Source organism: Chelon labrosus, assembly GCF_963514085.1.
Source record: "Chelon labrosus genome assembly, chromosome: 19".
In the NCBI taxonomy this organism is placed as follows: domain Eukaryota; kingdom Metazoa; phylum Chordata; class Actinopteri; order Mugiliformes; family Mugilidae; genus Chelon; species Chelon labrosus.
The window spans coordinates 23,629,847-23,642,086 of NC_140352.1; the positions used below are offsets into that span (position 1 = coordinate 23,629,847).

Genomic DNA, 12,240 nt, shown 5'->3' on the forward strand with positions numbered 1-12,240 from the left:
GTAGTCCTGATTGTAATTTGTACTTCATGTATATTTGTAGTGTAAATTCTTTGCCTCAAAAGACTTCCGTTGCTTATAAATGTGACTTAAGCTGACAAGATCATTTTTGACTAGACTCTATGTTCATATAAGCTTGTGTGAGTTCACCTTGCTGCGGAGCTCATCGTCCATGGAAAAGTAAACAAAGCGGATGCAAGCGGTGACCAGGGCATCGATGAGCCGTACAGTGTCCAGCCTCGCCTGGAACTGGGATGACACCATGCCCATAAAGATCTGCCCGCTGAGGGCCTGTACACAGTCCTCACGCTCCACACCCTCACCTATACCCTCTGTAGACATGACAAGGAAGGACAAGGAAAGGACAAGTGCTGCATTATTGTTGGATTTAATTTTAACTTTCAGTTCATCTTTCGCTAACTCATACCGTCTGAGCTCCAGCTGTTCCTGCAGGAATTGTGTTTGATGGGGGTAGTGGAAGGCAGCTCCACACCGGAGAAGAGGCAGGGACCAGGGGCCAGCTCCACACATTTCCCATTCAGCTGATTGGACAGCGATACTTGCATGGGTTTGTAGGCAAAGGCGGAGCAGTAACCTGACAGACAGGCACGCTGGTAGAAGTCCAGAACCTTCTTCCTGTAACACAGGGTCAAAATGTTAAAATAAAGAAAATGGAAAGACTGTCGCCCATAAGGAGAAGGGATAATTTAATACTAAAGATTTAAATCAGTAGCAAAGGTGTTAGAGATAAGGACCTATCTGAGCCTGAGAGGGGGTAGATATCAGTTCCATCCCAAAAGTCAGTGCAGGCCTCCAGGATAAGGTCAGCCGAACCATGTGACAACATCTGCACATTATCTGCAACAGAGTGACAATCATTAGCAAGATTAAAACCAAAGCTTCCAGATCTATTTGGACAAAGAGACCATACACAGGAAAATGCACGTCATATGTAAAAAATTAACAGTAGAACAGATAGACAGAACAACAGTGTGTGGACTCACTGGAGGAAGAGTCTCGTACAAACAGGGAAATGAGGTGGGAGATGGGAGGCTGCCGTTTGATGAAGTAGTGAAGGCGGCGGGAGGTGAACTCCTTGGTCTTCTCTCCAGATGGCAGCTGGTACAGAGCCAAGTGGTTTTCCTGTTTGAACAGTTCCCTCGCACCAGGAGTGAACCCTGACACACACACACAGACACAGAAAACAGACAAAGGTGGTGATTGTGGACTAACACATTTTACACATCATTTAATCAAGTAATGAGACGTCTAGCTGAGCTTTTTAAATGCACATAATTCTTAGCAGAGATTGAACATCAGTCTGAAAAAAAGGTACTGCTTTTTTTTTTTTGATGCAGATCATTCTCTTCATGAGTGAATAAAACTACTTTGTAATAAACAGTTAACAAATGAGTTTAATTGTGCTAGCTCCCATAAAGTTAAGTTAGTTCATGGTGGAATCAGTTCCTCCGGATTTGACCTACTTTCTTGTAATAATTGCAAATCTCCATGGTTTAACAAATCGAGAGCACAAACACTGGGGCTCAACCAGTGGCGGTAACGTAGATTTTTTATAAGTGGACAACACAAATAGCTTCACATTACGTGAGTCATGCACGTTGTCTGTGCCGTTTTCTCTATCTAGGGAGGGGGAGACGATGGGAAGAGATGCTTCGTGGGAGCAATAGGGCAGAACGCAACCCAAGCACAATGTTGTTTGAGGCCATGGCAAAGCAAATTAGACCCTGGCAGGCCGCCATAGTGTTGAAACTGTGTGGGAAACCCTGCATGAGTGTTTTTTGATCTGTAATTTAGGCGTCTCTTAATCAGACACAAGAAGGAACTGAGACAGCTAGACTCTCCATTAATGAAAGACTGACAGTTAACAGCTTGAACTGCGACTTCTTAGTGTGGAAGTTAGTGTTTCCAGTTTAGATCTGTGGTGACAGTGTAACAACTATAAACCTGAAAAACTAAATTGCATTCTTCCTCCTTTGTTGGCTCACTACAGTCACACTTACTCTGCTGGTTTAAACCTATATTTTTAAAACGGGCAAGACAATGATTGAGTGTCATAACAAACAGATGTAATATACAAGGTCAATATGTGTGAAGACTTCTGTCACTGGTATGGTTCAAACTCCAAAAACACTTACTATTTCAAACGTTCAGATAATGTAAAATACTGTCCACTTATTTTAAACCACTATCTTCCTCCGTGTTAAACAGACTGCTTATTAAAATAGAGGATTTTGCTAAAAGTGCTCAGACATTACTCAACAAAAGGACCTTCTTCCTGGGCTAAACCTTCATCTATAATTCATGCCGAGTGGAATTCGGTCAGATCAAATGTTCCTCTCTGAAGCAAACTTCAGGGTTGAATGTAAAATTCCAGATCATCTGAAAAAAAAAAAAATAATGCTTCTCTAGACAAAAACATCATCATTCATGCTCACCTATGAGTCTGGAGAGCTCACAGAGCCCCCAGGGAACATAGACAGGCAGCACGGTGCCATGGCTCTCCTGCAGAGCCAGGTTGGACAAGTGGTCAGAGAAGCGGCACAGCTGCTGCGTGATGCTGGCATTGCAGAGGTTCAGCATGATGTTGAGGCCGAGCGGCTTGAGGGAGGGCAGGTGGCACTGCCAGGAGAGGTCATCGAACTGGATGCTGGCTGGGTTCTGCTGGTCCTGCGACAGGCTCAGCATCTCTAAGTGGTAGTCGCACACAAAGTCATCAGCCTCCGCCTCGGGGCAGCCCATTGCATTATCCTGGAGACAAAAGACAAAGTTAATTCAGTGTCACACTGTGCTCGTTCTCGAACGGAATGACAATGAATAAATTAAACATCTGGATGTCAGACTGAGCTACAAATGTGTGATGAGTCAAGAAGAAAATGTAAATAGAAAAAAGCATAATTAGAGAAGAGGCATGTAATCAGCTGTTATTTATAGAGTTGCCAGAGTTATTCATGTTTTCTTCATTTGAACCGAGTTTGCCGTGTACTCTGCATCATTTCCCGTTGTATCGTGTTTGGTTAGTTTGTAGATGTGGAACACAGTAGTAGTCACACTTTGAGTATTCAAGCCTAATATTCTGCCTCTGGTCACCAGTGTTCCGGGATAAGGGACCATCATTTGGGAACTTGTATCTTCCTATTTTCACAACTATTTCTCTATTTTAGTTCCAGTTTTTACCTGTGTTTGGTCGTCCTCGCCTCCCTCAGTGTCATGGCTGAAGCTCACATTGGATCCAGAGTGGTGTTTGGTGCGAGTCTGTGCGGGCTGGCAGGAGCGCTGGAGCCGGACCGTGTCCGATGAGCGAGCCGTGTCATGCGACGTCTCACTGGGCTCGGGCCCCTCTCCCGGCTGGGTGGAGGACTCTGCAGGCAGACAGAGCAGGGCCTCCACCTCCTGGGCCTGTACAGCAGTCACAACAGTCATGTGGATACACTGTGCATTAAAAGGTTTTAGGCTGCGACTAAAAATAATCAAATAACATTCCAAATTAACAATAAGTGATGTGGTGAGGCTAAAATTTGGTTATAAGAGCACACACACACCTCATCCCTGTCATCATCCATGTCCATTCGACAGTAGGAGTTGACAGACAGGTCGTCCCTGAGGTCATCTTGGCTGTTGTGAGGTGGTTCCACTCGTCCACTAAAGAACAGTACTGTTTCTGGGCTGGGGTTAGGCCACGACAAGATACCCTGCTTATCCACACAACACAGCACCTACACACATGCAACAAAAATTCATGAAAATACATGGCTGTAGGTTGTAATTGTTATTAGCATACACAGCACAAAACTGAGATCAGATCTGGAGAGCTGGCTAAGACACATGTGGAGACGCATGTTAATGCCAGGTGCACATATGTAAAGCAGGTCACTTACAATCAGGACGCCTGGGACAGGTGTTAATGTAAGGTCTGAACAGGCCTTTTGAAATACTGATCAGTTTAATATACAAGCCCAATTAAAGCAAACTCCCATCTTGCTCTTCTACCCAAACGGTACTGTACTCACAGTGACAGATCCCAGAGTGTGTAAGAGGCTGGAAGTATAGCAGAGCGTCTGAGATTCTCCCTTCAAGACGCCAACCAGGTGTCGCCACACACATCGCAGCATCTCCTGCATGGGTTAGCACATACGCAAAGGCACACATACACACATAAATGAAGTTAGATAACTGCTCCTTACAAGAGAGCTGTTAAATACATAAAAACGTGATTTTAACACGAGTCATAAGTAAAATGAAACAGCTATTCAAAGCCTAACTCAGATCTAAAACACAAAAGGTACAGTGCTAATCAGCTTTGTGACTGGGCCAAACAGAAAGAAAAAGGACAAAGCTTCTATACTACTGTGCAGGGAGGTAAAACCTACTACAAGTTGCAGCAAACACTTCCATGCAGAACTGCAAATTCCGATTGTTTCAGAAAGAATCCATGAAGGCATTTTCAGCACGAGACAAACTGAAAACAATCAATAGATTTTGGGAAAATCACTTCCCTGTCTCTTTTCTCTAATCAGGCATGCAATAAACAAACCTCTACATACATAATTCAAAAAGATTTTTTTTTATCCAGCCAATATCATCAATGTTAAGTCTATGGAACACTAACATGGGTCAGTAAAGGTTAAAATTTGTAAAAAAAATAACTTTACCATGGTGTCTATAGACATTGTCTATAGAGTCCATATTTTTGATTCCACCTATCATACTAAATCATGCCAGTGTGACAGCTGATGGGTTATCTGACACAAGCATTAAAGCTTTTAGAGTTTTACTTTACTTTAATGACTGATGAGGTGATTTGGTTTGGCCCGAGGTCAAAGCAACAGAACATGGATGCATTAGTTGCTCATAAAAATTTAAAAAATAAATGATTAAAAATTGTGTTCACAGTAGAATAGCTGTACTTTTAAACATATACAAACCAAAGCCTCTACAATCCTCGCCTCTCAATATGTTAAATCCAGCATGTCTTCCAAATACTGATTTTGCCTTCATTTAATGCAGTGAAATACTGTCATGATACAGTCGTAGGAAAGGACATAAGGAGAGGAAACTTAGAGAATTACCAGTGGCTGATTTCCAGTCATGCAATACAGGCAGACAAGCACAGGTGGAAGGTCAGGCACTGATTCAAGTGAAAATGTCAGGATCATCTCTTTCCTATATGTAATCCTTTCTATACATTTATCCAGATCAATATAAAAGAATGAATCAATGTATTACTTGACTTGATTTCCTTTGACTAATACAGCCCAGCAACAATCGAGAGCAATGATTGGGTTTGGGCAGGAAGTGTGACAGGAGGTGGGAACACAACTTATATCCATGAGGAGGGAAGATGAACAGGGAAAACTGACCGTGGAGATAACACGTCAAAGATGACTGGAGGCATCTGAACATTAACTTACATCCAGAGTTGCTCGGCCAAGATGTGCTGACTGATAATCCACAGATGAAGAATGACCAAAACCAAAGAGTCAAAGATGAGAAAATAAAATGTTGTGAAAGATTACAAAAAAAAACAACAGAAAACAAGTGCTTGAATTAAGCAAAAAAAAAAAAAAGACAAGGACACGTTGAGAATCAGAGAGTTGGTCTGAATCAAAAGATGTCCATGATGATTTTCATTGTGAAGAAATCAAATGTCATTCGGGCTGAAGGTGAGGGGGGTGGTGGGAAGGCAGTGAGAGCTGTGTACGGGGCTTCCACAGGGGGGAGTTGCAAAGGGGCGAGGACAGCGAGCAAGTGAAAACAGGCAGGTTCAGGTGGATTTGAGAGCCAAGCGAGTGGAAGAGGGGAGGGGGCTTGGGAGCGAGACAGCGAGAGGTTATACCTGGGAGGAAACCACTTCGGTGTAGCTGCTTAGAGTGTCCTCAGAGAACTTAGCAAGCTGGGGCAAGAGAAAAGTCTAGTTAAAACACAGGGGGAGGCCCTCACTGTGTCTCTTCTATGTAAGTGTGTGCACACATGAGTGTGTGTGTTAGGGTTACACTCATATGGTTTGTAAGATCAGTATCATTTCTGAATTGAAGATGCAAACAGCCAGCATTGGAAAACCTTCTGAAACCAAACACATTGCACTTTAGGGGTCTAACATTCCCAAAATTCACAGTGCAGTATGAACCTCAGTTTCGGATGTCAGTTTGGTATGTGTTCCGTGGGGATGCACCAAATTCTTATATTAAAGTGATACTCTTCACATTTAACTTGGGGGTGCTTACATCCATATTGACTGAAACGAGTGTCATAATTTCATAGACAGCCCCAATTACGGCAGACCAACCGCTCAATTCAAGGCTTTTACACATGAATATCAGTTCACTCCTCACGGTTTGTGCAACTCAGCATGATAGGGGCTTAAGAAAAAATAATCTTGGTGCTGTCGAAAGGCCTGGGTTTCAAGATTGTTAACATCATAAACAGAAATCCTGCAATAGAAACTGAAGGTGTGGCATTTGAAAGATACAGAGAATTTTTTTAATGAAAGACGCTACTAAAATGAGTCATGTTGGTTGACAGATATTTGCATTTCTGCCGCTTTGGTTTGACCATACTGAATCTTTATTAGTGCAATAATAATAAAGTCAAGTATGCTACTAAAAACTTTGCTACTTTTTGTTGAAGTGGTGATGCAGTGTGGCCTTTCACAGCAACGTCTTGACGGGGGTGAGAGTTGATTTCAAATTTCCCAATACACAGTTAAGGCTGTTACATACTCCGCGAGAAGTTTGTTATCGATGTTTGTTCTCAGCCTTCGTTTGGGAGTTCTCACAGCTTGTTCTCGACACATCAACCGGGCAGAACTTTTTTCTCGTGTCGTGTCCAGTAACAATTCTGTGATTGGTCAGAAATTGGAGTGGGTGTGGTTGATGCGCAAAAGCAGAAATGCCAGTGGCCACTCTGTGAGCTCCCAGACGCTAATATTCATAGCGCGACCGCTAATCTCTCCTTTGTAGAGATTGGGATACTGTGTGTGGACGCATGCTGAATAAACGGTGTGGTCCAACAGACACTGTCTCCCACAATGCTTAGCACGTGTGACGCATGCTGCAGTGGGAGGTACATAATTGTGTAAACATATGCACATATCTGCTTTATAGTAATTTTAACAGCGTTTAAATAACTACTTTTAATATGGGACTGTTGAGCCTTGCATTAAAGAAGATGTAAATAGACACATTTCCAAATACGGATGTAAACACCCTTAAACAATGTTAAAGCTGAAAGTTTGTCCAATACTTGCGTATCACACTGTATGTGGAATCTGATCAGCATTATTGTCCACTGCATAGATGGTCTGTAAGTGGAACACTTGTATCCAGCACAGGTTTTGGGAGACTGGCTCATATCAAGGTAACGAGTGAGTACTGAGAATACTATTTGACTTGAGAATGCAGTATGTAACCAATCATCCTGGATAGCAAACACTTTATCAGATTTAAGGATGCTGATCACTGTTACTGACCTTTTTTCAAACTAAAATATCAGTGTAACCCCATAGTGTGTGTCTGTTTGAATATTAGTTAAAACATAGAAGACAAAAACCTGTGTTAGTAACTAAAGCTGTTTCTTCTGCCAATGCATGTTACATCTGTGTGTGTGTGTGTGTGTGTGTGTGAGAGAGTTTGTATGCGACTATGTCCCTCACCAGGCCAGCTGGTGACGCACGGCTGAATTCAGCAAGGACCCTGGCTTCTCCAAAGGCATTCACCAGCACCCACATGACAGGGAAGAGCAGGGGCAAGATGGGCAGAACACCCATCAGCTGCAAACACAATGACACACTTGCATCTCTGTCCAGACATCTTCTCTGTTTTCAATTATGATCTCTTTACACAAAACATTTTCAAATGTCTTACAAAGCCTTACCGACATACACCGATCAGCCACAACATTATGACCACTCGCAGATGAAGTAAATAACACTGAACATCTTGAGACAATTCAATGTTTGGACTCTGGCATGTAGATGACATGTACCACCCACCCAGACCAGACCAGGCACCAAACTGATCAAGTATCTGTGGAATGATCCACAGAGGCCCCTCCCCTCAACCCATAGGACCCAAAGGCCCCCACTAACAACATTCTGTAGCCAGACACCACAGGACACCCTCAGAAGGACCATGTCCATTCTCTGATGAGTCCCAACTGTTTTGGAGGCACAAGGGAGACCTACACAATATTAGGAAGGTGGTCATAATGTTATGCCTGATTAGTGTATGACAGAAAATAACAAAGTCGGACTTATAAATGAAGACTAACAGTTGCATGTGCTTCTCAGTGGATCCTAATTTGAACCTATGCTGGTTGAGAGTGTTCATACCTGAAGATGGAGAAAATTATAGCAGACGGGGGTGAGGCTGGGGGCATCACAAAAGTAGCGAACGGTGTTCACTAGCAGGAACATCAGCTACAGAAGCAAAAACAAACAAAATCACCACATTTGTTCTTTCTAATACATTGAAGAAATATTTTAGAAAGTCTATGTTAACTGCTTACCACAACAATAGGACAAACTAGTTTGGCGATGACCGACTGTACTGTAAACCTCTCATTATCTAGCACTGTGATCGGCCGAGACAGTGCCAACTCCAGACTGTTCCTATGGAGAAAAGGAAGGACAAAAATAAAAATTGTTTGACCAAAGCAGTATTTCTTCCTCAGAAGGAGCACTAGCTGCTTTAGACTGCCTAAATACTGGAGTTGAGAATAATTAATACAAAGAGCTATATTATAGCAGCACAGTAGCATTCCTTGTAAGATCTTAACAGTTTCTTGCTTTGATATCAACATATTGTCTGTATCAGAGGAGACATACAGTGGAGTCTGATTCCGTGACGGAAAAAAATTTCACAACCTTTGCAATGCTACTTAAAACCAACATGACACATTTCAGAGAAAATAAAAATGGTGAGAGCGTCATCAACAAGTGGAGAAAATATGGCACAGCAGTGGCATTATCAGGAACAGTATGTCCCTTCAAATTTCACGAGAACACAAAGAGCAAACTGGGAGCCAGCCAGGGAGGCTGTCAAGAGCCAGAGAATAAAATTGAAGGGACTGAGACTCTTTCTGGCAAGTACTGGTTGCTCTCCACATCTGACAACTATCACCATGTTTTTTATTCGTCTGTGCTGTGGAACAGGGTGGCGAGATGCAAGCTCTTTCTGATGAAAAACACATCCAGTCTCCCAAAACCATGTGAAGAAATGTGATGGGACCAAAACTGAACTCTTCGCCTAAAACTGAAAGATGTGTTGAAGCTGCTTTTCTTAGGCTGGAACTGCTTTAGAGATGGTCGAGGGAAACACAAAAATATGCAAGTACCAGTCAATTCGTGACCTGCAGGTGTAGAAAGGTACCTTGACCTTTCAGCATGACAATGATCCAAAGCACGTATTCCAAAGAATGGCTTCAGCAGTAAATATTTATTCAGAATGGTTCAGAACTCAGTCCTACAGTATATACTATCTGGGCTGCACAGGAGATGTCTTCACCATCTGACAGGTCTGAAATGATTCTGCGAAAAACTATGGAAAAATACTCCCAAAAAAGTTTTGATAAAGTTTTCTTCAGACTTTTTAGACTTTCTGATGTAGAAAAAGATGTTTAATTTGTCAAATGTGTTGTTACATAATTAGCTTAAGCCAACAAAGTGTGCTCCAACTACAGTGCTTTTCAGTATTATAATGCAGACTATGCATCACAAACACTGATGCAGAGTGAAGGGGTGCCCTGCTTCCCATTTCCAAAAAGCTAATAAACGACAACCACGTTGTCAAATTGTTTGCTTTTGAATAGAACTTCTACTATAATCCTGTGGTCTGACTAGTTTGACAACAAATGCCGTTTCACTCAAGTTTTAATGGCAACATTTACCAGCTATCACATATTTTAGGAACTGTAACACTGCCCTAACAAGTCTCAAGCCAAATAAGAGAATACCTCACTGCCCCTCCTTTGTGGAAAGACGGATTAAGAAGGCATTTTTCTCAACACAGGAGAAAGTCTGAAGCCTCTTTCCCCTTTTCAGCATGATTAAGTTGCCAGAGATACATACACAGAATCATGAGACACACTAGTGATGTAATCCCTTTTTTGATTAAACAGGAGCAGAAGCTGAGTTCGTCATTTGAACAAGTCTTTCTTTCTTTGAGTTTATACATACAGCTAGGCTACTGCATGTTTTGACACGGGCACATTTTTTGTTATTTTAGTTGATACAAACATATTCAAGTTGTAATTACAGCTTTGATTTGACAAGGGGCAGGACATTTGTTTTACTGTTAAAATAAATTGTTATTATTTTTGCAAATATTAGAGAATTCGTATGGGTAAGTATTGGTCAGGCTCTATTAAACACTTTAATGATTTCATTTAAAATTAGTTCATCAAAATCCACCGTGGTTCCCAACCTGACACTGTCCAGAACAGGAGTGCGGACCACTCTGAAGAGGCGGTGATGTTGAGGGCTCTGGGGTCCTCTTTTCTCTTTGGCTCGTGGGGATGGAGGAGGAGAAAACGGGGGAAATAAATCTCCAGGTTCCAACACAATGTGCTCATCATCCTGAGGAGGAAAAAAATAAATAGAACGCATAACTTGGGTTATGTTGTTTGTTGTTAAGTTGGCTTAAGCATCACATACACAAGTCAAAGCATTGCAAAGTGCACCTGAATAAAGGATACGTGATAGCATAGATCATCTTATGCACAAGAAACCATAACTTTAATTCAGCAATCAACTTTCATTTAGAAGGAGCCTATATATTCATTGTACTACATCATTTACATTTTACTCATGTATTTACCATTCATCACACAATATCTGCTTTCTGCTATGAAAAACATAACCATGTCAAAGCATTGACTTAAATATAATAAAAACCACAGTTCCCCTGCTTCTACTGTAGTTTTCTACCACTCCACAGTATTTTCAATCATTAATATTCATAAATATTCATGCAGCTGAATGAAAGGGTGGCGTGGTGATGATTACTTGTACTGCGTTATACAATACATCAGATATTTCTGTTATTTAGTTAATATATTGGAGTACAGATCAACACCACCACAACCCACAGGCTCCAAAATGACCATAAACACACTAGGAAAGGAAACAACAAAAAACTGAGCGTCATAACAGTTCTAAAGGAGGGGTTTACTTTATTAGATTACATTAGTTTTAGCAAGGTCTGCCCATGAAACAGCACAAAGAATAGCATGTTTTCTTCCCACCACTATGGCAGGTACGATGCCATAGTGCCAAGGTTGGACCTAAGAAATAACTGACTAAATATTAGCTTTCTGTGGCAATACAATTTGTGTTATCTGGTGCACTGATATCTATTAGAAATGGATATCTTGGGTACATACTGTATGTGAAAGTTTTTAATTTCCAAAAGATATATTTATAGTACAACGTACAGTATTGCAACACAGACTCACCTTAATGCCTCTGAGGGACACAAATGCTTCCTGGCCGGGTCTCAGGGCAATGATATCTCCTTCCACCAGCAGGCTGACAGGCAGGTTAACCAGCTGGGAGTCACGGTACGTCCAGTGAAGGGACCATGAGGGGGATGAAGGTGTGTACAGGTCAGGATATAGAGATGGAGACCAGCGCACCTCACCCACACATCCTGACAAGTAGTCTGGGATGGTGAAGAAAGAAAGCGAAAAGGCAGTTAGAGAACAGGACAAGGGAGGCTGACTAACGTGAATGGCACTATAAAAATCAAAATCAGTTCTTCTGAAACTACATACTACATACTTATGGGTCAGTCATTTATGCACAAACAGCAGCTGGTGTATTCAGATCATAGTGCATCGACTGTCATTTCAAAAATGATTTGAAGCCCTAAAACCATTTAGGACATTCTCAGAGTTGATACAGAATTTTACAGTCAACCGTTTCACTAAAAAAAATAAAACAAAGAGCAAACTGGGTTGAGAGGAACTGGCAAGGAATCCAGGTGAGAAACATAAGCAAAGAACACAGTCATGTAACACATGGAGGACGCAACAGGTTACTAGGAAACTAATAAGAGCCAAGACAGGAAGGACATACACAAGGCAATTGATTATTTGAGATTAATAAAACTGGAAATAACATAAAAACATGAGAGTATCTCCCCACAGATCTAGAACACACACGATGATATCGCCATAATTAGTGTCTAGAGTGGTCCCTGGTTCCTGTTTAGCAGCTAATGCAAAAAG

The 12,240-nt window shown here is 41.7% G+C and overlaps 1 protein-coding gene across 3 annotated transcripts in view; it reads right to left on the reverse strand.

The window, feature by feature from the left end:
• tmem94 (transmembrane protein 94) overlaps window positions 1-12,240 on the reverse strand; it is a 36,629-nt gene that overhangs the window by 9,088 nt on the left and 15,301 nt on the right. For 2 of the 3 annotated variants that reach the window (XM_084568093.1, XM_084568094.1), the window contains 14 exons: window positions 11,467-11,672; window positions 10,437-10,588; window positions 8,521-8,623; window positions 8,345-8,431; window positions 7,667-7,783; window positions 5,852-5,908; window positions 4,026-4,130; window positions 3,558-3,731; window positions 3,193-3,414; window positions 2,454-2,766; window positions 1,002-1,175; window positions 753-855; window positions 425-633; window positions 148-329 (listed from right to left, as the gene is read on the reverse strand). In XM_084568093.1, the coding sequence (XP_084424219.1) occupies window positions 148-329; window positions 425-633; window positions 753-855; window positions 1,002-1,175; window positions 2,454-2,766; window positions 3,193-3,414; window positions 3,558-3,731; window positions 4,026-4,130; window positions 5,852-5,908; window positions 7,667-7,783; window positions 8,345-8,431; window positions 8,521-8,623; window positions 10,437-10,588; window positions 11,467-11,672 (2,204 nt within the window). The remainder of the gene's footprint in view (window positions 1-147; window positions 330-424; window positions 634-752; window positions 856-1,001; window positions 1,176-2,453; window positions 2,767-3,192; window positions 3,415-3,557; window positions 3,732-4,025; window positions 4,131-5,851; window positions 5,909-7,666; window positions 7,784-8,344; window positions 8,432-8,520; window positions 8,624-10,436; window positions 10,589-11,466; window positions 11,673-12,240) is intronic. The other variant, XM_084568095.1, reaches the window with a different exon arrangement.